The 27,746-nt window shown below is 34.3% G+C and overlaps 1 protein-coding gene across 5 annotated transcripts in view; it reads right to left on the bottom strand.

The window, feature by feature from the left end:
- LRBA (LPS responsive beige-like anchor protein) overlaps positions 1–27,746 on the bottom strand; it is an 834,672-nt gene that overhangs the window by 590,377 nt on the left and 216,549 nt on the right. For all 5 annotated transcript variants that reach the window (XM_035022918.1, XM_035022919.1, XM_035022917.1 and 2 more), the window contains 6 exons: positions 23,873–23,970; positions 11,700–11,792; positions 10,241–10,349; positions 9,752–9,833; positions 6,488–6,611; positions 5,980–6,172 (listed from right to left, as the gene is read on the bottom strand). In XM_035022918.1, the coding sequence (XP_034878809.1) occupies positions 5,980–6,172; positions 6,488–6,611; positions 9,752–9,833; positions 10,241–10,349; positions 11,700–11,792; positions 23,873–23,970 (699 nt within the window). The remainder of the gene's footprint in view (positions 1–5,979; positions 6,173–6,487; positions 6,612–9,751; positions 9,834–10,240; positions 10,350–11,699; positions 11,793–23,872; positions 23,971–27,746) is intronic.

Here is a 27,746-nt window from a genome sequence, read left to right as displayed (position 1 = left end):
TGTGCAACTGCCAAGTACTTAGCTCTATTCACAGTTCTATGGGAGATATGAAGATGTATAAAACCTTTTGTCCCTGCTGATGAGACTACAATGAACAACCAAAAAAAACCATAACTCACTTTTAACCAGTAATATAATATGTGAGATTATAGGATCATCTATAGTTAAATAGTAGTCTACATTTGCCCTATTACTCATTACCCCTCTTCTTCGTGTACTAACCCCCAAGCAAACCAACAATTCACCATGCTTTTTCCTCAGTAACACCACCTTACCTTTGTGTATGTCAATTCCCCCACCAGTGATTCTCATCACCCCAAACTCTACATGCCCAAATCCTACTTACCTTTCAATGCTGTCATCAAATGACCTCTTTTCTACAAACCTCTCAGATGCCCTCATGTGAAGCCATCCTTATTCCTTCCTGCCTTTGTTTTTTAGTCTTTTTGTACTTATACTATCTCCCATATTAGACAGTAACTTCTTTCAGGGTAAGATGTGTTCCTAATTCATCCTCCTATCTTACATAGTAGCTAGAAAGTACTCAAATAGAAGAAGATAGAGAGTGGTGGAAAGGTAAAAAAGAAAGAGTTAAGGTAGAAAGGGGAAGAAAAGTGGTGGGCAACGGGAGAAAGACCTAGACATAGAGTAACTGAAAATGAACAAGAGACCAAGAGTACCTAACCACCCAAGAGAGACAGTGGGGAGGAAAGAAGCAGAGACAAAACAAACAGATTCACTGAGGACAAAACAGAATAAAAGAAACATAGGCTGGGGGAAGGGAGAAGACAGGGGTACAGAATGGATGGAGGAATGCTGAAGGGAAGAAGAGAGGGAGGGACAGGAAAGAGAGAGTGTGGCTAAAAGAAGAAGGAGACAAGCGGGGGCGGGGGCGGTTAGCTGGCAGTGATAGAGGGCAGCACAGATGCACTAGGTACCCACAGGCAAAGCAACCGAGTAAGGGGTAGAGAAGACTGATTAGTTGAAGACTAGGTAGTGACAGAGAGAGAGAGGAAGAAAGGAAGTCAGGGGAAGGGGAAAAGGAGGAGAGAGACACTTAAGATACCAACAGAAAATTAAGTGCTGTGAATTCATTCATACATACTGTATGAAAAACTGTCATATAAGTGATTTAGCTAGCTAAATCCTGAAAAATATAAGGGATTTGGTTAAGTGCAAAGGAACACAAAGCCCATGCCATGAATAAACAAAAATGAAGATTTAACAAAGAATGATATACTTTAAAAAGACTAGAACCAACAAAGAGCAGAGATTTTTGCCAAGTGAAACAGTGGAAGGTAAGGTAGGAAATCCTTTTTTTAAGGGAAAATGAAAGATGAGGTAGAAAAAACTATTTTTTTAAAAAAGAAACTTACCTTAGTTCCCTTTTTATGAAAATTTGAACAAAGTGTTTATGGAGGGAGTAACATTATATAAGTTATTTTTAGCTTAATAAATCTAGAGGAAAATAATACCTAAGGCTACTGACCATTAGAAATATGCAGAGTCAAAGTGATCTAGGCATATATAAAAAACTACATACAAAATCACTGAGGGGGGAACTTTAACGTAGGCAGAAGACAAAACCTTGCAAAAATAAGAAATCTGAAGTGTCATGGATTAGAGGATGGAACATTACTTAGGATCTAGCAATTCTACTCCTACTTATATTTCCTAGAGCAGTGCTCTTTTCAAATTGAAGATAATTCAGCTGGCAGATCACAGAATCAACTTGCCGGGGCTTCATCAGCATTTTTAAACAAAAAAGAAAACATAAGAATGCATCCCTATAAACCAAAGTTTAGTAAGGGCAAATACTATCGCCTGAAACAGGTGTATGAGAGGAAAAGGGTTTGTGTGCGTGTGTCTACATACATTATGTGGTCACTATAAATTTCTTACTGTGAGCCACAGTTATAAGGAGTATGAAACTGATAACTCTAGTAAAACCACTGCCTTTGAGCACCTCAGTTTTTCACAGCACGGTAAACAAATGAACCAAAGCTATATGTAACAATAAAAAAAAATCTTAAAAATAAAAGGTTTGACAGAGAAAAAAGTAACAAAAGCATTCACACAGTACGATGTCATTTTCATAAAATATAAAAATAGGGAAATCTAATAATATATCATTTAGGAATATATTTTTTTAACTTTTTTAAGAAGGAAATGATAAAATTCAAAATGGTGATTAGGTTTGGGGTGGGGATTGGATAGGGAAAACCACATAGCATGTTAAGCTGGGTAGTCACAATTCTTCCATTGTAACACTTCGAAACATATACGCTATACAAATTACTGGGGATATAAGTAATTCCTCATTTTAAAAGATGAATTTATATCAAACATGAAGTGACTTGGGCCCTGAACTAGTATGCTGACAATGAGAATGAAAACAAAGAGATAACCAGGAAGAATGATAAGAGCTTTAACAAAGGAAAATAGTCACTAAACATTTAATTCTATTTTCTGTGATTTCTTTCATTAATTTCACATATATATCCTCATTGACAATTTCTAATATTAGACACCGATAGTTAAGAAAAGTTTAGAAACTGGGGCGCCTGGGTGGCTCAGCTGGTTAAGCAACTGCCTTCGGCTCAGGTCATGATCCTGGAGTCCCGGGATCGAGTCCCGCATCGGGCTCCCTGCTCAGCAGGGAGTCTGCTTCTCCCTCTGACCCTGCCCCTCTCATGCTCTCTCTCTCTCTATCTCATTCTCTCTCTCAAATAAATAAAATCTTAAAAAAAAAAAAAGTTTAGAAACTTACCTAAGTTTATACAACTAAAAATTACTATAAACCAGAATTCAAACGCAGAACTACTCTGTGTCCAAAGCCCATATTCGCTTTATTGCTTATACAAATGGACTGGTAACTGGATGTAAATGCTCAAAAGTTCAAAGATACCTGAGGTACGTCCTAGTCCAACCTCAAGAGACTAGACTAATGGCCCTAAATACCCTATGACTTCAGCAGTTCTCAAGATGTTTTGTCTCAAGATGCTTTATACTCTTAAAAAGTACTAAGGCTCCCCAAAACTTTTTATTTATGAGTTATATCTATTACTACTTATCATTTTAGAAATTAATAAGAAATTTTACAAATATTAATTCATTTCAAAATAACAATAAAGCCATTGTATATTAATATAAACACTTCTTTAAAAATGACTTTTTCAAAACAAAAAATAATAATACTGAGAAGAGTGCTAGGATTTCACATTTTTGCACATCTCTTTAAATTCTAGCTTAATAGGAGATGGTTGCATTCTAATATCTGCTTTTATATTCAATCTGTTGTATTATATACTGTTTTGGTTTATGTATATGAAAAAATCCACTTTCAAACAGATACGTAACTGGGAAAGAAGGACCTCATACCTTCCTAAAAAGGTCTCCCAGGCTCCTGATGTCTTCAGGCTGTACTTTTATAATATTACTGCTCTAAAGGTTATATTCCTCTAGCCATCCTTAAGGACTTGGAACAAGCAGAAGTGCATACAAAAGCACTGAATTAACATACACCATTTTGAAAATCTGAAAAATCTAATTTATACTGGCACTCTGCTAACCTAGAATTCCCCCACATAGATCTGAAATCCAATCCAAATGTAATATAAGACCCAATCCTGTTTTCCTCACGATCTTTTGTAAAGAGGTAAACAATACTAGCAGAAAATTAGTCCAGATTGCAGCAGCCTTCTATAATAAAAATCAAAAGATCTGGGCATCAGCACAAACTAAATTAAGTTATACAAGAGATGGCAAACAGTTTCTGTAAAGTACCAAATACCTTAGGCTTGGGAGCCATACAGTCTCTCTTGCAAACACTGAATACTTGTGGCATGAAAGCAGCCGGACAAAAATATATAAATGAATGGAAGTGACTGTGTCTCAATAAAACTTCATTTATATAAAAACACATCAGGCTAGATTTGACTCTCAGGCCATATTTGGCTGAACCCAGCCTTAGACTAAACTGGTAAGCTCAAAAATGGAGTGATTAAAAGCCATTTTATAAAATCAAGTCTTTGTCTTATTTAGCACTAGATGATTCTCAAACATAAATTAGTCGAGTGGTATTTTCTAATCTAAAAACTACCTTTGTAAATCCTTATAATAGTAACGTACATTTCTCTCATTAAGGAGAAAGAGGAATAAATAACTCTTAAGTACTTTCAAATAACTGAAAGTTATTCAAACACCTAAAAAATATATTTAGTATATTTTATATACTAATGATGATATACTCCAAAAGAATGGCAAAGTATTTCAGAGAAATAACTATGATAGTTAATAAAACATTTAAAGATATATCAAATTTATCATTTCTATTCTTTATTCCTTCTAGTCAATTTATAATTTATATAATTATGTAATTATAATCCTTGTGAATAAAGAGTTGTTAAACAAGATACAAAATGTATAAACCATAAAAGAAACTAACAAATTTTACTGCATTAATTACCTGAAATGTAAAATTTCCTCAGAAGATAAATATAAATTTATCTTACCATTTCTAAAAATTAAGTCGTTAAGCCACAAATTGGCAGACGATATTAATAAATAATAGAGCAAGAAAGAGCTTAAGACAAGAATATATTTGTAAAGCTCCCATGAAGTTATAAATTAAAATTATCGTGATATAGCATTTAAAATTCATCAAATTTGCAAATCTTAAAACTCCAGTTGTACCAAGTGATGAGGTGATGTGAAGCAATGAGAACTTATACATCACTGGAGAGCATGGAAATGGATATACCACCTTGGAAAAAAATTTGCATTATCATCTAATGTTCAACATCTGCATCTTACAAGTCAGCAAGTCCACTTCTAGGAACATATAGAGAGAAACTTCCAAATATATACAAAATGTAGCAAAAATGTTCATTGACTGGTAAATGGATAAAGCCATACCATGGAATACAACACAACTGAGAAAATAAACACAACTACATGGGTCAATGTGGATGAATCTCAAACAATGACAAGTAAAAACAGCAAGCTACAGAAATATGTGTTTAATATGATACCATTTACATTAAGTATAAACATGAAAAATAAAATTCTTTATTAATAGTTTAGACATATGTGTTGTTAAAACTATACACAAGAAATAGAAATAATGTAAACACCCAAATTAAGGTTAGTAGGGAAGGAGAGAGGGGCTAACAATGCTAGACAAAGCAATTGGGATGGAGAACCTAGTACCATAAATACTGGTAGATACATTATTCTTTATACCTTTTTGTGTGTCTAGAATATTTCATGAACAATTTCAAACAAATCTATACATAAATAACTAATTTACACTGGCTTAGGTTAAAAAAAAAAAGACTAGCAGATTCTTTCAAATCAATTTTTAAACTGACTGTAATGTGAGCAAAGAGCAAACATTAGCCTGAGCTTTTCTATTTACCCAACCACCTTACATTATTAGAGTAACTTCTCATCTTTGAATATACTACGCCACCTTGTGTTCAAAAGCTTCAAACTACCCTAAAACAGAGAATCTTATCTGCAAAAAAGGCTACTTTAAAATATAAGTTCCATTATGCTGTGGCTTGAGGTTTCACTTTATTAAGTTAAGCATACATAAAAATAACATTTGAGGGGCGCCTGGGTGGCTCATTCGTTAAGCGTCTGCCTTCCGCTCAGGTCGTGATCCCAGGGTCCTGGGATCCAGCCCCGCATCGGGCTCCCTGCTCCGCAAGAAGCCTGCCTCTCCCTCTCCCTCTCCCCCTGCTTGTGTTTCCTCTCTCGCTGTGTCTCTCTCTGTCAAATAAATAAATCTTTAAAAAATAATAAAATAAGTAACATTTGAAAAACCCATTTTGAGTCTAAAGAAATTGGAAAAACTTTATTTTCTTTTTAGTGATTCCCTTTAGATGTTCCTTTCACTGTGCTTTCAGAGAATGAGTAAAATCAAAATTATAGACATTTAAAACACTAAAATACATTTTCATTAAAAAAACTTACCTTTGAATGTGTGATTGATAAGGTGTCTACCCACACACGCCAGCCACCCCATTCATATTTGACTGCATGGTAAAGTAGGATTCTGAATATGGCATATACCATTTCTGTTATCTTTTGCTCATCAGAATTCTTAGGATTGAAATAGCAAAGAGAAAGCATCCATTCTTGCCATACAGAACACTGTAGCAAGCTCCTGAAAATTGTAAGAGGATACTGAATTACTGAAAAGAAAAAAAAAAAAAAAAACTCATCTCTAAGAATTCTAAAAAGTAAAAGTTTAAAACAAACCAAAAAAAGGCACCTCTATGTATGTATTAAAACAATTGAAGATGGTGGTACTGAAAACTCAATTTAAATGTATGGTACATTATTTATATACCCCTAATGAAAAAAGCATATGGAAAATTCATTTCACAGTATTTTTAAAAACAATTCTTATTAGAAAAAAATGGGTTTATTCAAACCTGGACTTGAATAGTGCAAATAATTGCTTTCTGATCCCACTTACCTTCTGTTTTCTCTACTGTTATTAAAAAGTTTAATCATGTCAGAAAGAAAGGCTCTGCGAACTTCCATGCTCTCCGGGCAATGGGGAGAATTTCGAAGTAGGGTTGCAATTACTTTTAGTATCTCTGTAAGATAATTCATAAATTAGTAAACACCAAAATATCACAAAATATTCATGATGGAAGATCATTAATATATTTCTCTAGTTTCCCTGACATATATGTCTACTGAAAACATGTTTCTGTGTTATAAAAAAATAATCATCTGCAGAAAAGGATGACAATACATTCATTAGAAAGCATCCATAAGAAAGGGATTTTTTTATATTGTCATTACAAATGTATAAAAGTTGAACTTTAAAAATTTTAAAACTTGAATTTTACATTAAATCTAATTAAATTATAAATGAATTAAAGAATAGTAAAACAACTGACAACTCTCACAATCTCTGCCAAATAGTAAAGTTATCTTAAAAAAAAAAAGCTATAGTCAGAATCTCAGAAAAACAGAAAAAATTCTCAGCTTCTTCAATAAAATTCCTGGTATGCATAATATAGTCTTTCCTTTATCATAATTTTAAAAGCTATCAAGATTTTCTTCCATGATTTCAAAAATTAAATTAGATTAAAAAAACAAAGGAAATAAAAACCTATTCAACACCCCCAAATAAATACAAATGAAACTGCTACTGTAATGGTCTTAAATATAACACTGTCTAAATTTCTAATACTTAGCATTAAGGACAAAAAATTCTTTAAAATATATACTTAAATCCAGAACTTTAAAGAAACAAAACAGCTATAACCCTGAATCTGAAGTTAGATAATATATAAGTTTTTACATACCCAATTACAATTTAGAACTTCTATACTAGCCTTTTGCCAAGGTTTTTGGTGATTTTGAAGCAGTAAGTACAAAATAGCAAATATGAAGATACTTTATCATACAATGAAAGACATTTGGGGAGTAATTTCTGAATTCTTCTAATGACAAACTGAAAATTTCTCTACCTGAACAATGATTACAATGATGATGATAACCACAACAATAATGATGATGATGATAATAGCCACTCATTTTAAGAAATATGTTATTATGAGGCAATGTTTTAAGAAAATATGGGTATTAACTCATATACAATGATAGCTAAATACTGTTATTATCCCCATTTTAGAGATAAGAAAACTGAGGCACATAGAAATGAACTAATTTACCCAAAGTCACACAACTATTAAAACATACAGACAAGATTAAAAGCCAGGCAGCCACTGTGGAAAACAGTATGGAGGTTCCTCAAAAAGTTGAAAATAGAGCTACCCTGCGACCCAGCTATTGCACTACTGGGTATTTACCCCAAAGATACAAATGTAGTGATCCGAAGTGGTATGTGCACCCCAATGTTTATAGCAGCAATGTCCACAATAGCCAAACTATGGAAAGAGCCAAGATGTCCATCAACAGATGAATGGATAAAGAAGATGTGGTATATATATACAATGGAATGTTATGCAGCCATCATAAAACACGAAATCTTGCCATTTCCAACGACATGGATGAAACTAGAGGGTATTATGCTAAGCGAAATAAGTCAATCACAGAAAGACAAGTATCATATGATCTGACGGATAGGAGGAATTCTTAATCTCAGGGAACAAACAGGGTTGCTGGAGTGGAGGGGGTTGGGAGGGATGGGGTGGCTGGGTGATAGACATTGGGGAGGGTATGTTCTATACTGAGCGCTGTGAATTGTGTAAGACTGATGAAACACAGATCTGTACCTCTGAAATAAATAATACATTATATGTTAAAAAAAAAAAAAAAGAAGATAGCAGGAAGGGAAACATGAAGGGCGGGAAATCGGAACGGTAGACGAACCATGAGAGACTATATATAGACTCTGAGAAACAAACTGAGGGTTCTAGAGGGGAGGGTGGGGGGGGGGCGGTTAGCCCGGTGATGGGTATTAAGGAGGGCACATATTGAATGGAGCACTGGGTGTTATATGCAAACAATGAATCATGGAACACTACATCAAAAACTAATGATGTAATGTATGGTGACTAACGTAACATAATAAAATAAAATTAAAAAAAAAAAAAGCCAGGCAGCCTATGTTCTTAAACACCATACTATACAGTGTGTCTTTTCTGAGACAGTATATTACATAAATAATATATTCTAAAATTCTTACTTCAACAAGCCATCTTCCCCATAATCACATAAAATATATTTTATATTTATATACATTTACTCGAGATTTTTTTTAACTCTCTAAAATAATGACATCAAGTCTCCCTGAAGGCTGAGGAAAATTAAACTTCAGACATGTGTTTTTAAAACTAGTACTAAAAGAGAGTACCACAAACATAACTCACCCAAAAGATAATTAAATTTCAAAACTCTACAAACCAGTTATTTTAATGTCAATAATCTTAAAAAGCAAGATGAAAACTGTACACTTTGTAAAAGTGCTTAAGAAATCTAAATACCAAAGAAAAGACTGTTAAACAAGACTAAGTTCATAAACAATAAAGAAAGCAGATATTTTTCAATTCCAAACTTGGTATTCTTAACTTGACAATAATTTAAGATGAAAGCTATGACCATGGTTCATGTAATTTGGCCTGACATCACTAAATAGTGCAATCAAAACTTTACCAAAAACCTGAACATACGTTAAATCAGTATCTTACACATAAAATTCTTCAAAACCTCTATATAAGCATTTCCATATAACTTAAGGTCAATTTGAAGTTATATTCAACATTAACCAAAAATAAAACTAGTATTATATCATTGCCTATGATGGAATACTCCTTGAACAGTATGTTTCAACCAACTTCAGGTTTTTCCCAGTGACTTTCTTTTTATTAGCAAAAGCTAGTTATTAAAAGTATAAAAAAGGAGGGGAGAAATGGGTGAAAGTACTGAAAGGAAACAAACTTCCAGTCATAAGCTGGGTAAGTTCTAGGGATCTAATGTACAATATGGTGACCAAAGTTAACAATACTGTTTTGTATAATGGAAAGTTACTAAGAGAACAGATCTTAAAAGTCCTCAGCACACATCCGCACAAAAAATTGTAACTTTGCAGTGATGGATGTGTTAACTAACCTTACTGTGTAATCATTTCACAATATATAGATAAATCAGATCATGAGGCTCTACACCTTAAACTTAGACAATACTGTATGTCAAGATTTATATCTCCATAAAGCTGGAAAAAACAAAAACAAGCAAAAATAAAAGCATATAAAATACATACGAGGATTTTGTATCTTTACTGAAGAATCAGGATCCGGATGCTGTTTGTGTATCACTTGAGTACAAATATGCTCTATAAGAATCTACAAAGGTAAAACAATAGATTATATTAGCATAATCACTGTATTACTATGGCTATTAATGAACTTTAAGTACAGCACTAATCAATATTAAGTACACAATCCAATGCTATCATGCTAAATATCTTCTGCATTATTTAAAATAATTTCAACATTATAACTCTATTTTTATTTAATTACAAAATGAGACATCAATACAACAGAGGAAATACTTAACAGAGATGCTCATACTTTTTAATAATTCACAGATTAATAGATTTAAGATGCAGCCACATCTCCTTTATATAACTAATTTCAAAATTGTTTATCAAACCTAAATTACCTTATTTCATCTAGATACTATCAACTAAATTATACAGGCACTCTTAAGATAAGAAATTAGTAAGATTAAATTCTAAATATATTCCTACCTCAAACAAAACATTATATGTGGTCATTGTGATTAAATTTGTCTGAAGCATGAGCCTTTCTGCTAGCAATGAAAATAATCCATGTCCAAGCATGACTTCAGCTTTTCTTCTGCGATTTCATAAAAAGAAATAATCAAATGCAGAGTATTATTATCCACTACTTAGAAGGTACATTGGATGAAGAAGACACAAAAATGTTTTTCACATCCCATCAACAAATTCCAACTCAGTAACTCTCCTAATTTTCTTCAACCTAGAACTCATAAGATCACAAAATCTTTAACGAGAGAAATATAAACTACAGCTAGAGCACAGCTGATGTTCAAAAAAAAAAAAAATACAGGACTGGCTATGTCACAGCACAGCAAAAATCTCCACGATAATCTCCAGAGCAGTTATTTATTAACTAGTTTCTACTCTCTATCAGCACTGAGCTAAACTCCACTATAGATGATAATCTAAAGCCCAATAAGGGGCGCCTGGGTGGCTCAGTTGGTTAAGCAACTGCCTTCAGCTCAGGTCATGATCCTGGAGTCCCGGGATCGAGTCCCGCATCGGGCTCCCTGCTCGGCAGGGAGTCTGCTGCTCCCTCTGACCTCCTCCCTCTCATGCTCTCTGTATCTCATTCTCTCTGTCTCAAATAAATAAATAAAATCTTTAAAAAAAAAAAAAAAAAAAAAAATAAAGCCCAATAAGTCATTAAGTAGAAAAGCAATGAAGGAAAAGGTAGAAGAAATGAAAAAAAAAAAAATAAGAAAATGAATACTGTGAAGATAAATATACCAAAATCAAACTTCCAAGCAAAAATTTACGAACTAAAGTATCACAAACTTTAATTCTACCCTAGGATTCATCAAATTTTTTCTGCAAATGACTGGACAGTTAATACTTTAGGCTTTGTGGACCTTTATTTACAGGCAGCCAACTGGAATCCACATAAAGACCACAGTTTGCCAACACTTCTCTATTGCTACAACTGTTAATTTTTATAATAAACCGACCTTGGTATAAGGAATAATAGGTAGGACATGAATATCTATATTCAGCTAAGAAAAAAAAACACAGAAGTTTTAGTTTTCAGTTATCCTTATAGCAGAACATACTATGACAAATATTGAGGTTAAAATGTCAGCTTTATACTATAGGTAAAGCTAATGATAATCAAGCCACATAAAAGAAGTCTCAATGGTTTCTAAAATTCCATTTATACAAATGTATTCTTATAATGAACAAGGAACAAATGGAAAACTTAAATTTTATATAAAAAAAGTATATACTCCTGTTTCCACTTTATCTTTTAATATACAGAAATGGGATTATATTTACATAGATTTTATAAATAAAAATAAAGGAAAGAGAAACTAGAGAAATCACAGAACACAAATACTATCCAAAGATTTATAAAATAAAAAAGTAATATACCACAGCCCATTTTAGATTTCATGCATGCTATACTCACTTTGGGGCCAGGTGTTTTAAAAAATAGCCCATTGCCTTGAGAGCTTGTACTCTGATTCCTTCACTTGTCGATGCCATAAGTTTATAGATTACACTGAAGGAATTAAAATTAAAAACAAATTACTCAGTATATTTTCCAAAAGTAAAGATTTAAAATACATAGGTATATATGTGCATTTTAATATATTCATAATTATAAACATAATTTCAAGTAAGGTATGGGTGAATTTAATATACATTCCTGATATTTAAAAACTTGCTTATCAACTATATGCTATCTCCAAGAAACCCACCTTATATATAAAGACACATACAGATTAAAAGTAAATGAATGGAGAAAAACATAACATGCTAACACTAACCAAAAGAAAACAAGATTTTCGCAAACAATGAATCATGGAACACTACATCAAAAACTAATGATGTAATGTATGGTGATTAACATAACATAATTTTATTTATTTATTTTTTAAAGATTTTATTTATTTGACAGAGAGAGACACAGAGAGAGGGAACACAAGCAGGGGGAGTGCGAGAGGGAGAAGCAGGCTTCCCGCTGAGCAGGGAGCCCGATGCGGGGCTCGATCCCAGGACCCTGGGATCATGACCTGAGCCGAAGGCAGACGCTTAACGACTGAGCCACCCAGGCGCCCCAACATAACATAATTTTTAAAAAAAGAAAACAAGACTAGTTACATTAATTTCAGAGAAAGCAGACCTTAAAGTCAGGTAAGTTATCAGAGATAAGAAGGGCATTGCTTAATGATAAAGGAGGTCAATTCTCCATTGAGACATAATAGTCTTTAACATGTATGTGCCTAACAATAGAGTATAAAACAATATGGTATAAAAATGGACAGAACTACAAGGAGAAATAATAGATGAATACACTATTCTAGTTGGAGACTTTAAAATTCCTCTCAGAAACAGATTCACTAGGCAGAAAATCAGTAAGGACATAACTGAACTCAACAATACCATCAACTGACTGTCCTTAATTGACATCTATTGACTATTTCATCCAGTAACAGCGGAATATACATTTTTCTTAAGCTAACATGTAACATTCACCAAGTAGACCACATTCAGGGCTATAAAACATACCTAAACAAATGTAAAGATTAAAAATCATATATTGTTTGCTCCCAGACAAGGATGGAATTAAACTAGAAATAAAAAGTAGCAGCAAAATTCCAAAATATTTGGATATTAGACAACACACTAAAAAAAAAAAAAACAACCCCACACACAATAACACACTAAAAATAGCATGTAGGTCAAAGAAGAAATCTTTTTTTTTTTAAAGATTTTATTTATTTATTTGAGAGAGAGAATGAGATAGACCATGAGAGGGTCAGAGGGAGAAGGAGACTCCCTGCCGAGCAGGGAGCCCGATGTGGGACTCGATCCCGGGACTCCAGGATCATGACCTGAGCCGAAGGCAGTCACTTAACCAACTGAGCCACCCAGGTGCCCTCAAAGAAGAAATCTTAAGAAAACATAAATATATTTTAAACTAAATGAAAATGAAAACACAACATAAAAATTTCGTGAAATCCAGCAAAAGCAGTGCTTACAAGGAAATTTATAGCATTGAATACATGGATTAAAAAAGAAGAAAGAACTTAAATCACTAATCAAGCTTCCCAGGAAACTAAAAAAAGAAGAGAATATTCAATCCAAAGTAAGCAGAGGAAAATATAAGTAAGTATTAGAGTGGAAAACAACAAAAATGAAAATAGGAAATCAACAGAGAAAATTAACGTAACCAAAAGCTGCTTTGAAAAGATCCATAAAATAGATAAGCTTTTAGCCAGGCTAACTAATAAGGTAGAGAACACAACTTACTACTTTCAGAAATGAAAGAGGGAACATCACTATAGATTCCATGGACATAAAAAGGATAATAAAGAAATACTATGAATAACTCTATGCCCACAAATTATATAACCTAGATGAAACAGACCAATTCATTAAAAGAGACAATCTGCCAAAACTCACACAAGAATAACTGATGAGCTGAAAAGGTTTATAACTATTAAAGATAATGAGTCAATAATTAATAACCTATCAAAACACAGTGTCAGACCCAGACAGGTTTACTGGTGAATTCTACCAAAAATGTAAGGAAGAAATTATACCAATTCTCTACAATTTCTTTCAGAGGATAGAAGCAGGAGGAATACCTTGTAACTCATTCTATGAGCCAACATTATCCAATACCAAAATTTAAAAAAAAAGACATTACAAGAAAACTACAGACCAATAGATCTCATTAACAAAGATGAAAAAATCCTCAAGAAAATATTAACTAATCCAATGCAAAAGAAAAAACATAAAAAGAATTATAGATTGATGAATCACAGACCTGTACCCCTGAAACAAATAATACACTGTATGTTAATAAAAAAAAAGAATTATATATCTTAGCTAAGTGAAATTTATCCCAGGGATGCAAGGCTGGTTCACCATTTGCAAATTAATATGATCTATCATAAAATCAATTAAAGTTGGAGCGCCTGGGTGGCTCAGTCGTTAAGCGTCTGCCTTCAGCTCAGGTTATGATCCCAGGGTCCTGGGATCGAGCCCCGCATTGGGCTCCCTGCTCTATGGGAAGCCTGCTTCTCCCTCTCCCACTCCCCCTGCTTGTGTTCCCTCTCTTGCTCTGTCTCTCTCTGTCAAATAAATAAAATCTTTAAAAATAAATAAATAAATAAAATCAATTATTCTATAGATAAGAAAATGACTGGTATCAGTAGATGCAGAAAAAATATTTGACAAAATCCAACACCCATTCATGTTAAAAACTCTAAATAAACTAGGAACAGAGGGGACTTTTTCTCAAGTTCATAAGGACTACCCACCAAAACCCTACAGCTAACATATTTAATAGGGAGAAAGTCCAAGGATTCCCACTAAGGACAAGACAAGGATGTCCCGTCTACCACTCCTTTTCAGAATTGTACTAGAAGTTCTTGCTAATGCAGTGAGGCAATAAAAGGAAATAAATGGTATACAGATTGTGAAGGAACACATAAAACTGTCTTTGTTCACAGGTGACATGATCATCAATGAAGAAAATCCAAATACAACCAAATAAATCGCGGAACTAATAAGCGATTATACCAAGGTTGGAGAATACAGAGTTAAGACACAAAAGTCAACTCCTTTCCTATATACCTATTCCTAGTGGAATAGGACATTAAAAACACAATACCATTTACAGTGGGAGCCCCCCCAAAATATGTACAAGATCTACATGAGGAAACTATAAAACTGATGCATAAAACCAAAAAAGAGCTAAGTAAATGGAGAGTAAATCCATATTCATAAATAGGAAGACTCAATATTCTCAAGATCTCAGTTCTTCCCAACTTCATCTATAGATTCAATACAATTCCAATCAAAATCCCAAAAAGTTATTTTATAGCAAACAAGAAACTATTCTAATGTTTATCTTGAGAGGCAAAAGCCCAGGACAGCCAACACAATTACTGATGGAGAGGAACAAAGTTGAAAAATCAATGCTACCTGACTTCAAGATGTATTATAAAGGTATAGTAATCAAGATAGTATGGTATTGGCAAAAGAATACACGAATAAATCAATGGAACAGAATAAAGAGCCTAGAAATAGACCAGCATAAATGTGGTCAACTTCTCATTGACAAAGGAAGGGCAAAGGCAGTACAATGGACCAAAGATACTCTTTCAACAAATGATGCTGGAACAAGTAGATATCCACATTCAAATAAACAGACATAAAAATTAACTCAAAATGGACCTAAATGTAAAATACAAAACTATAAAACTCCTAAGAGACAAGAGAAAACATAGATGACCTTGGGTATGGTGATGCAAGATACAAACCCAAAGACACAATCCACAAAGAAGTAATTGATAAGCTGGACTTCATTAAAATTAAAAACTTCAGGGGCGCCTGGGTGGCTCAGTCATTAAGCGTCTGCCTTCGGCTCAGGTCATGATCCCAGGGTCCTGGGATCAAGCCCTGCATCGGGCTCCCTGCTCAGTGGGAAACCTGCTTCTCTCTCTCCCACTCCCCCTGCTTGTGTTCCCTCTCTCTGTGTCTCTCTCTGTCAAATAAATAAATAAAATCTTTAAAAAAAAATAAAAAACTTGCTTATCTCTCACTAGTTATTGTTCCTTTTAATGAAGACCAAAAAATGAGAACAAATTAAAATACTTAGAAAATAATGGTGGTTTATACTATACCCGTAAATGTACTTATGCAAACTGTATGGCATAAAGCTGGTTCTGAGTCACTCTTTTTTCCTCTACTACAGGCTTAACAAAGCCCTTTGGAAGCTACCACATTTATTTTAAAATCAATACAAAGAAACCACTGTTTAATGATAACACATATTTAAATCTGTAAATAATTCTCATCATGAAAAGCAAGAGAACAGGATAATGAATAATGATGACAAGTAATGAATGATAATCAAAAATAATTAAAAAGCAAAAAGGCTGAAACATAAATGACACCTACAAATAAATTTCATATTCAATTCTTGAAATTTACATAGTAATCTATTTTAAGTTTTAAAATGATCTCCAAGGGCATTCAGCCACAGACCACTGATTTGAGTATAAACAAAGTATAGCAAAATATGAGTATCATACACAATTCCATAAGCAAAGTAATGTTCAACTGATTTCATTATACCATTTCTTTCCTCATAAACATTTAGAAAAAAATCAGAAACTTTTTTTTTTTAAGATTTTATTTATTTGACAGAAAGAGAGACAGACAGAGAGGGAACACAAGCATGGGGAGCAGGAGAGGGAGAAGCAGGCTTCCCGCTGAGCAGGGAGCCTGACATGGGGCTCGATCCTGGGACCCTGGGATCATGACCTGAGCCGAAGGCAGACGCTTAACGACTGAGCCACCCAGGTGCCCCAAAAATCCCGCGAAACTTTTATGATTATTTTTAAAAAACTAAGATTTTCAAGTATCTTCCTAGATAAAAATCTTAATGCTTAATAACTAAGTCTGAAAAAAATAATTATGAACAAAAAGTAAAGGCCTTGATCCCCTAGTGGCTGACAGAAAAGGAAATACATAAAAAGAGCTTTGATTCCTATTAAAATATTAACTAAAAATATCTAGTCTGTAATACACATAAAATGGTATGTGAAACTAGTCATTTTTAATACAAATCATACCACCAAAACTATAACATTCAATTATCGGGACAATACCGATATGTTTTAAAATTTTTCCATGATTTAAATTAAGTAAAATAAAAATTAAATTGTCTGTAAAAGAAATATTAACATAAGTTTAATACTGGTGTAAAAACCACAACACTCTAAGACATCTTAACATAGAATGAATTAATCTATGCTTGCTATAGTTTAACTTAACAAATAATCTTTGGTTAAAAATCAAAATGATTTCACCAAAAGATGAATTCCAGATAGAACTGTCTAATTACTTTCAAATAATGTTTTATTAGCATTAATAACATGAGAAGACCAAAATGACTACAACTGGACCTATACATCTCATATTTATCCTATAATAATTTTTTAAGTGTTGAATATTTCTCACTAAAGCTGAATCCAATTAGTTTATTTTATCTACTAAACGTTAATAACCACTAAATTCTGTAAAACCAAGTGAGCATATCTTGCTTTTTGACCAAATTTGAGTCCCTATTTAATATAAAAAACATTTCTCATATTAGAGCAGGAAAATCCCGTACTGCTTCAATGACATTTATATATTTTTCTAACTATAAATACATATACATTTCTCTATTGGAAATAGAAAAAAGTATAAGAAAGATATTAAGAGTAATCCATAAGAAGCACTATTTAAAATTGGGGCATGTTTTCATATAATCTATTTTACTATTACTGTACATATAATAAAAATTTATGGACATTCTAATATATATATCTATTTTTCTGAACTGAAAAATACTGCAGCATATACACTATAGCATTTTCAATGAAGAAAACATTCAGGTAATAGAAATACCAAAAAGAGTCATTTGAAAAGTAACAGATTATTTCAATCTGTTCATAGACATAAAAATGTATGATAAAAGCTCACTAGACTCCAAAAATTAAAAATTTAATACTTAAAATTTAAGCATGGCCTAGGATGTGACTGACACAGCATCAGAAAACATATTCAATTCTAAGGAAAAATAAGTGCCCCAAGATATCGGAGATAATGTCTAAATGATGTGATGGTGGAAAAGAATTTATATTTAATAAGTAAATGAGAAAATTTCTGTCATTTAATGGAAATTAAATTGCCACTTAAAATTTGTAAAAGTTACTGGACTTCTATCATGCAGTCTTGCATTCCTATATTACCTGCCACCAGGAAAGACTATCCCCCCACCTCCAAATTTCTCCATGTTTTTCAATTTGAGCCTGTTACACTCCACTTGACTTCCAATTAATATGAAAGTTTCACTAAATACATACCTGCACTCTTTTCATGTTGGCCTTTAAAAATTACTTTTAGGTAGCAATGTAACCATAAACAGATAATGAAATTATGTATCAACGCTCCATTTGGATTCTCTGTCTCTTTAACTCATGAAAGATATCAAGAAGAAAGAAAAACAGAAAGAATGACAGGACAGACAAGCAGACAGGCAGAAAAAGATAAAGACAAGAAAGAAAGAAAGATAGAAAGAAAGAAAATTGACAATTCAGAAAATCTCATACTGAATTTTTGGAGCAAAAAAATATTTCCAAAGAACTCCAATTAGATTTAAAAGAACTACCTACCCATCATTCCCAAGTTATTTATATTCTAGATAACTAGTATAAATATTCAATAAATCTCTTTATCTAGTGCTTTTCACATTTCCATATATTTGTCCGAATTACAGATTTTTCATTTATTCGCAATAAGTAAAAAACTGGGAAGGTATCAAAATTTAAAGCATACTATAAAAAAACAGTGCTTTAAACACTAATGCCAATGTGGAAGTCAGCATTTCCCTCCACACAAAAAAAGACAGAAATAAAATTAAACAAAATTTTCACATGTAACCTTTCAACCAGCAAAAAAACAAATTGAGAGGCAAATTGAGAGGCATTTATTATTGAGAAATTACTACACACTAAGGTAAGAAAATCAAAAGTCAATGGCTTTGATGATGGGACTAACACCCAAACCACCATCCCAGTTGAGAGGGAGAGGGAGAGAAAACAGAGAAGAAATTAAAAACATAAATAAGCTGAGAAACCAGATGCTGCACACCATGGAGTAAATAAAATCTGGAGATTAGACAAGGCAAATTATTAAAACAAACAAAAAACCAATAACCCATGAGGTGCCTGGCTGGCTCAGTCAGTAGATCATGCAACTCTTGATTTCAGGGTTGTGAGTTCAAACCCCATGTTGGGTATAGAGATTATTTAAAAATGAAATCTTTTTAAAAAGAAAACCAGTGGGGCACCTGGATGGTGCAGTTGGTTAAGCGTCCAACTCAGTTTCAGCTCAGGTGGTGATCTCAGGGTCGTGAGATCAAGCCCCACATCAGGCTCTGCACTCAGCACAGAGTCCGCTCAAGATTCTCTCCCTTTGCCCCTGAAGCTCATGTGCTCCCTCCTCTCTTACTCTCCCTCTCTCAAATAAATAAATCTTTAAAAAAAAAAAAGAAAACCAACAACCCATGGACAAACAAAACAGAAGTCAGATTTGCTATAATATTTATCTGAAATACTCAGTTTTCAACCAAAATTACTACACATGCAAGGAAATAAAGTGTGATTCATAATTTTTAAAAAAAGCAGTCAATCAACGAAATGACTCAAGTTCCAAGTGTCAGACTTTGCAAACATTTCCAAGACATGCAATAAATACATTCAACTAATTTTAAAATGGTATGTTTAAATAATTAAAAGAAAACAGATTAACAGTAACTAAACAATAAGGAAATTCCAATAAAGATAAAAACGAATCACATGGAGATTCTAGTGGTGAAAAGTAAACATGAAAAAAGAAAAATTCACAAGAGGTACTCAACAGCAGATTCAGATGGCAAAAGACAGAGTCTGTGAACTTCAACAGATCAAAAGAAATTATCCAATCTAAAGAAGAGAGAGAAAATGATGGAAGGTAAATTAACAGACCTTTAGAAACCTGTGAGACAATGCAGCATTCCATAGAAGGTATAACGCAAGAGCCAAAAAAAAAAAGAGGAATGGGGAAGAAAAACTTTCTTCAAGTTTCTTCAAACTATGGGGGGAAATCTTCCAAAATTTAATGAAAAAACATTAACTTACAGATCCAAGAACTCAATAACAAAAGGATAAAAAACAAAGAGAATCACAACTTAACAAAATACAGTAAAATTTCAAAAACAAAAACAATTGTTAAAAGCATGAAGATAAATATGACTCAACATATAGAAAACAACAGTAATACAAGGCTGACATCTCAGCACAAACAGTAGAGGCCAAAAGTCAATTAAACCAAAGTGCAAACTGAAAGAAAACTGTTAAAATTTTATATCCAGCATAATTATTATCCAAAAATGAAGAAAAGTAAAAGTATTCTCAGATGAACAGACTGGGAAAATTCATTGCTAACATACATGCCTTATAAGAAATAATAAAGTCCACCAAGAAGAAAGGAAATATAGTATTATAAAATCATTAAACAGAAAATATTTTTTAGAAAACTAGGGGCACCTGGGTGGCTCAGTCAGTTAAGCAGCCAACTCTTGATTTTGGCTCAGGTCATGATCTCAGAGTCCTGCAATTAAACCCCACAGAGGGCTCCCCGCTCAGCGGGGAGTCTGCTTGAGGATTCTCTCTCTCTCCCTCACATTCTGCCCCTCCCCTCCGCTCATCCCCCTGCTCATGCACTCACGCTCACTCGCTCTCTTGTGCTCTCTCTTTAAAATAAATAAATAAATCTCTTAAAAAAAAAAAAAAGGAAAGAAAGAAAGAAAACTAAAAAATCAACAGGGAGTTCTGGTTCAACCAAGATCGAGTAAAGCTAATAACAGCCTCTCTGTCTTACATATTAGAACTAAAACAATGGGAAAAAATACAAAAAGCAATTTCGTTAAGTACTCTGAAGACCAAACAAAAGCAGATGCATTGGTGTAAAGGAGGTAAAATTTGGAGAATTATCCATTACAGAGAGAAGAGTCTCAATTTTTATTTTCCCTTGTAAATCTGACCCAAAAGTGAGCTCTAATCTCAGAGGTGGATGTTAGAAGCTCAGATGGCTAATATTCTGACAAAAATTGTCCTCTGGTTAGAGGAACTAAGAAAATGGGTCCGTACAGGTGGCGGGGGGGCAGGAAGGAGAGTGGTCCTGAATAGGAGCAAACAGGAGAGAAAGATCCTCAGAATCTTTGTAAAACCCCACAAAATGCCTAAACTGACTCGAGATGTACTTGTGTGGAGCAGACACAGACCAGAATAGCGAAATCTTTCTAAATTAAAAAAAGAGGGATGCCTGGGTGGCTCAGTCGTTAAGCGTCTGCCTTTGGCTCAGGTTATGATCCCAGGGTCCTGGGATGGAGTCCCCCATCAGGCTCCTTGCTCAGCAAGGAGCCTGCTTCTCCCTCTCCCTCTGCTGCTTCCCCTGCTTGTGCTCTCTCTCTCTCTGACAAATAAATAAAAAACCTTTAAAAAAATAAATAAAAATAAATTAATTAATTTAAAAAATATTTTGAATTATCATCCAATTCTCTACCTAATCGCTGAGTGCATTATGTGCAACAAAGACACAAAGCAGGACAAGAGAGGTTTTTACAATAAATGACATTTGGAACCCCTACCCACAAAGGATAGGTAGAACTTGCAGTCTGACCCTTTTTACTAAAATAAAATAAAACAAAATGTCAACATTAGTTAGAGGATTTTAACAAAACACATAGTTTATAAAAGATAACATTCACAATGTCTAGGATACATTAAAAAATTACTCAACATACAAAGAACCAAGAAAATATAACCATTTCTTGCAGGAAAAGACACTGAACGAATGCTGATGAGATAGGCAAATTGTTGTAATTATGACACAAAGATATTAAAGGAGCTATTATAAATATGCTCTGGAAGGTAAAAGTAAACACAGTCTAACAGTATCAGAAAATAGGGTTCTCAACAAAAAAAGTATAAAATTAACCATATTAAAATTCTACAACTGAAATGTACAAATCTAAAATATTTATGAGATGAGCTTAATACCAAAATAGAAAAAGCAAACAAAAAGTCCATAAAGTTGAAGATCAAGTTTATCACACATAGCAAGCTTCTATATCAACAGACAGTTATCAAATCTGAAGAACAAAGGAAAAAGATTGACATAAACTCAAAAGAGGCTTAGGGATGTGTATATCAAAACCCCTAATATTCATGTCACTAGAGACCCAAAGTAAAGGGAGAGAGATATAACTGAGGCAAAAAATAGGAAAATAAGGGCCTAAAACGTCTCAAAATTGGTGATAATCACAAAGAAAAATACAATGAAATTGTAGGGGGAGCTAGAGAATATGTCTTGAAAGCAAGTACAAAAGTGTAGTACATTTTATTTAGCAAAGATTTAAATAACGATATATTTCTCATTCGAAACCATGGGTACCAGCAAACAATGGAAAAATATTTTGAAGTACTAAAAGAAAACAGTAGAATTCTACACAGAATTCTATATGCAGCAAAAATAACCTTGCGTGATGAAGGCCAGATAAAATTATATTCAGAGGGGCGCCCGGGTGGTCCAGTTGAGTGTCTTGGTTTCAGCTCAGGTTATGATCTCAGGTCATGAGATGGAGCCCTGCTTCCGACTCCACGCTCAGCAGGGTGTCTGCTTGAGATTCTCTCTCCCTCTTTCTTTGACCCTCCCCCCACTCGCACTCTCTAAAATAAATAAATAAATCTTTTTAAAAATTATATTCAGGAAAAATAATTTAAAAATTCATTTCCAAGAAAACTGCTCAACAACAAATGTGAATAGAGTTCTTCCAGAATGGAAGAAAAGAATAAAAGAAGTTATAACTATCTGGAAAAATGTAAACAGGGATTTTTCTTCCCTTAAATTCTTAAAATACATATAACAAGTGAAACTAAAAATTGTATCATTGTCTAGAGAGACTTGTGATATATTAGATGTAGTAACAAACAATGGCGGTTAAAGGGATAAATAGTTGAAATGGTTCTATATTGGGCGCCTGGGTGGCTCAGATGGTTAAGCGTCTGCCTTCGGCTCAGGTCATGATCCCAGGGTCCTGGATCGAGTCCTGCATCGGGCTCCCTGCTCAGCGGGAAGCCTGCTTCTCCCTCTCCTGCTAGGTGGGGAGCCTGCTTCTCCCTCTGCCTCTGCCTCTCTCTCTCTCTCTCTCTGACTCTCATGAATAAATAAATAAAACATTTAAAAAAAAAAAAGAAATGGTTCTATATTTTATTTGAAGAGGTAAAATATTAAAGTAGACTATGAAATCTCTGTGCAACTACTAAAAAAAATTTACGCAGAGAAAGATATAAAACCAAATAGATTAATTTTAAAAGAATACTAAAGGAATTCAAATACAAAGAACACAGGAAAAGAGAAAAGGAGGGAAAAAATTACACTGGGACAAATAAATAATAAAATGCTAGGTGAAAATAAAGCCTTATCAATAGTTACATTAGCCGTAAATAGTCTAAACACAATGAGAAGACTTAGTTTCTCAGGGTATATTTCAAAAAAAATAAAACTGTAAGAAAACAAATTTCTGTTGTTTGGGCAACCCAGTCTATGATATTTTGTTATGGAAGCTCACGTAGACTAATACAATGATGATTTGGGATTAGGGATGAAGGTAGCAGTGTTTAAAAGGGAGCAGAGAGATCTTTTCTTGCAGTGCAAATGAGTACTACTGTCCTAGGACCTAAAAATAACTCTGCTAAAGAATTCAGTCCTATAATACCTGTGTAACAGCACTAACCATACAAAATACTAACCTGATTTGCCTGATCTGTCTTTACAAATTAAATAGTAACACATCCTCTATAATTAAAATTTCTTCAAAAAACATAACACATGAAATTAATGGGTCTTATACCTTAATTCATTTATAATATATGATCCAGTAGTATGTCCCATATTTAAGAATCTTCTATCACTTCCAAACTAAACTCTTATAATTTAAATATACTTAAATCCCTGATATACAGCTCTTACCGTAATCCATTCCTTTGGTCAAAAGCAGGAATCATAGAGTTAGGATGTTCTGACATTAATGCAACAAGAAGTTGTAGGACATCCATTAGATTGTCATCCTAAAATCAAAATAGAAATTTTTTTAAATATGGAAAAAAGAACTTTTTGAACACTGAATACTTCCGAAATGAAAAAAAATTGTAACTTAAAATAATAAATAGACATATGAGCAATATATAGTTTTTAACAAGCTCGTTCTTTACACACACATATTCATCTGTTTAACTCGAAATACACATCACCAAATAGTCAAATGTCTTAATCAAAGAAACATAATCCTTCTTATAGTATAGAGTATCAAGATTTCCTGAAACATATCCTATAGATCTACTACATCTAACGTAACAGGTTTTTTTTAGACAGAGGTTTATACATCAAGAAATTGAGGAAAGGGGAAACTAAGTTTTCTTTTTTTATAGCAAAACATATCAGAGCCTTTCATAAGGTAATCAATGTTGGCAATCTGATGGCAGTGTTGGGAGACAACGTATGTATCATTTCCCAATTTATTTATTTATTTTTTTTTAAGATTTTATTTGCAAAATAAAATGGCCAGGATGCCCTGGTACAGAGGAGATGGTCCATGGTACATGACCAAGCTCATGGCCTTTGGGCTGCTGTTTTGTTTTGTTTTCTATTTTGTTTAAGTTGTAATTAAAAGGCTTTTTTAGGTGTTTCCAAAGGGAAAACTTCTATTTCACTGGTACAAGTGAGGGCTTAGGTATGGACAAGTGGAAATATTGTTGAAACTACAAAATCCTTTTAAAATAGTGCTATGGATGAAGGCTCCCAAGTTTATTAATTTTTTTCTTACAAGCTATTCTCTCAAATAAAAAAAAAATTACTGTGACTAAGAAATAATTTGCTGAGTACTTCAGTGTGTACCACTGTAGCAGATAAGAGCTTGGTACTTGTCGGTCTCGTCACCCACATTCCGTACCAGCGGTAGGAAAGACATTCTTAACTTTTTATCAAAACACAAGCCTTTTCATAAAATACCAACTGGCTTTGTAGATTAGAGAAATTTCATGTGACATCTTGCCTTTTTATTTTTTCATTTGAAAACTACCACAAGTCACAGAATATATGAGTGGTCCTTCCTAATTTTGTTCTTACTTAAACTTGATGGAGAAAAGAAAATAAAATGAAGTTGCAGTAACCGATTATTGCTATCTTTATATTTTCTTGAAGAAACCTATGCATTTTCAAGATGAAACTAAAGCGTATGATGTTCCATGAGACATCAGGGTGGATTACTGTTCACTGAATTAATTCCCTGTATAATGTGCTCTTTTCTTACTCTGAACACCTTGGTAGCTGTCACTTCTTCAGAAAGACAGCCTCCCTCAGAGTAGTCCTTGCTTCTGGCTGTTAGAGCGTGTGTGTGAGAATTTCCATGGCACCCGTGATCTTGGCATTGTAAATTCAGTATCCCAGGACTTGAACCTTTATGCTACATTTTTGAAGATTTTTTAATAATGTTCATCAGTAAAAAATATTTTTGATCTAAATATAGGCTCAGTGTATCTGTTAGATAGTGTTTTGTCTCGTTCGTTTCACGTTTTTGTCTAGGCAAGGAACGTTAAGATTTCAAAAAAAAAAAGATTTCAAATAAAATTTCAAACCAAAAACATTTATAATGCAGTTCTGCTTTTTCTATTACTTTTTATACTCTACCTTCAAAGTGTCAGGCTGAAAGAGTTTATTTTGGTGGTCAAAAAATAAAATATGCTTCCACTCATGTAACTATTTTAAATATCCGGAAGTAAAATAATGAAAGACACACGAATCGCTCCCTTTAATGTTGATCTCAGACGGTGGGCAGACACTTGGTCTGTGAGACAGGTTGATCTTTCATTGTTAGGACGCTAGCTTGTAAAGGTATTCTCGAAAATGTTTTTTCTGATTAGAATTAATTTTTGAAAATGCAGGAAGCTCGTTATTCCTTGTAAGTATTCAGGCTGCCTTTTTTTATGCAGTTGTGGAAAGAATGTAAAATGTTTTAATATATTCTTTATTAATCTGAGAACTTGCTATTTCTTCACGTGGGAGAGGGAAAGAGGAACACCCTAAAACATCTTTTTCTCAAAGTCAGCAGTGGAGGTTACAAATAGTGTGCATTTTTTATAGTAATTGCAGCCATGTCTGCAGGCTGGCAGGCATGGCATACTCAATGGCAAGCCTTGGGCATGGGCTCCGGCACGGCAGTGGCTAAAACGGCGTATGAGATGGTCCTGGCTGAGGACAACTTCTCCACCATCGTGGCTGCAGTGGAGGAGGGGCGGACCATCTACAAAAATATGAAGCAATTTATCCGCTACCTCATCTCGTCGAATGTGGGGGAAGTTGTCTGTATCTTCCTGACAGCAGCCCTTGGATTTCCTGAGGCTTTAATTCCTGCTAGGCTGCTCTGGGTCAATCTGGTGACAGACAGCCTGCCCGCCACTGCCCTGGGGTTCAACCCTCCCGATCTGGACATCATGAATAAACCACCCCGGAACCCGAAGGAACCCCTGATCAGCGGAGGGCTCTTTTTCTGTTATCTGGCCATTGGCTATTACGTTGGCGCTGCTACCGTAAGTGCTGCTGCATGGTGACTCATTTGCTGGCCTCATCCGGCACCAAAGGACTCATACAGGTGAGAAGCCCTATGAGTGTAATCAGTGTGGCAAAGCTTTCAGGGATAGCTCCTGTCTCACCAAGCAACAGAGAATTCACACAAAGGAGACCCCATTTGGGGTGCCCCATTTGGGGACCCATTTGGGTGTTGAGTTTGGTAAGTTCTTTATAGATTTTGGATACTAGCCCTTTATCTGATAGGTCATTTGCAAATATCTTCTCCCATTCTGTCGGTTGTCTTTTGGTTTTGTTGACCGTTTCTTTTGCTGTGCAAAAGCTTTTTATCTTTTTTTTTTTAATTTTTTTATTCTTATGTTAATCCCCATACATTACAACATTAGTTTTAGATGAAGTGTTCCATGATTCATTGTTTGTGCACAACACCCAGTGCTCCATGCAGAATGTGCCCTCCTCAATACCCACCACCAGGCTAACCCATCCTCCCACCCCCCTCCCCTCTAGAACCCTGTTTGTTTTTCAGAGTCCATCATCTCTCATGGTTCGTCTACCCCTCTGTTTCCCCCGCTTCATTCTTCCCCTCCCGCTACCTTCTTCTTCTTTTTTTTTTTTCTTAACATATATTGCATTATTTGTTTCAGAGGTACAGATCTGAGATTCAACAGTCTTGCACAATTCACAGCGCTTACCAGAGCACATACCCTCCCCAGTGTCTATCACCCAGTCACCCCATCCCTCCCACCCCACCCCCCACTCCAACAACACTCAGTTTGTTTCCTGCGATTAAGAATTCCTCATATCAGTGAGATCATATGATACATGTCTTTCTCTGTTTGACTTATTTCACTCAACATAATACCCTCCAGTTCCATCCACGTCGTTGCAAATGGCAAGATCTCATTCCTTTCGATGGCTGCATAATATTCCATTGTATATATATACCACATCTTCTTTATCCATTCATCTGTCGATGGACATCTTGGCTCTTTCCACAGTTTGGCTATTGTGGACATTGCTGCTATAAACATCGGGGTGCACGTACCCCTTCGGATCCCTACTTTTCTATCTTTGGGGTAAATACCCAGTAGTGCAATTGCTGGATCATATGGTAGCTCTATATTCAACTTTTTGAGGAACCTCCATACAGTTTTCCAGAGTGGCTGCACCAGTTTGCATTCCCACCAACAGTGGAGGAGGGTTCCCCTTTCTCCGCATCCCCGCCAACATCTGTCGTTTCCTGACTTGTTAATTTTAGCCA

Source organism: Mirounga leonina, unplaced genomic scaffold, assembly GCF_011800145.1.
Source record: "Mirounga leonina isolate KUSES-001 unplaced genomic scaffold, KU_Mleo_1.0 Mir_176, whole genome shotgun sequence".
Classification (NCBI taxonomy): Eukaryota; Metazoa; Chordata; class Mammalia; order Carnivora; family Phocidae; genus Mirounga; species Mirounga leonina.
Note: the sequence above shows the minus strand (reverse complement) of the source record. Positions and strands in the feature narration are given on the sequence as shown.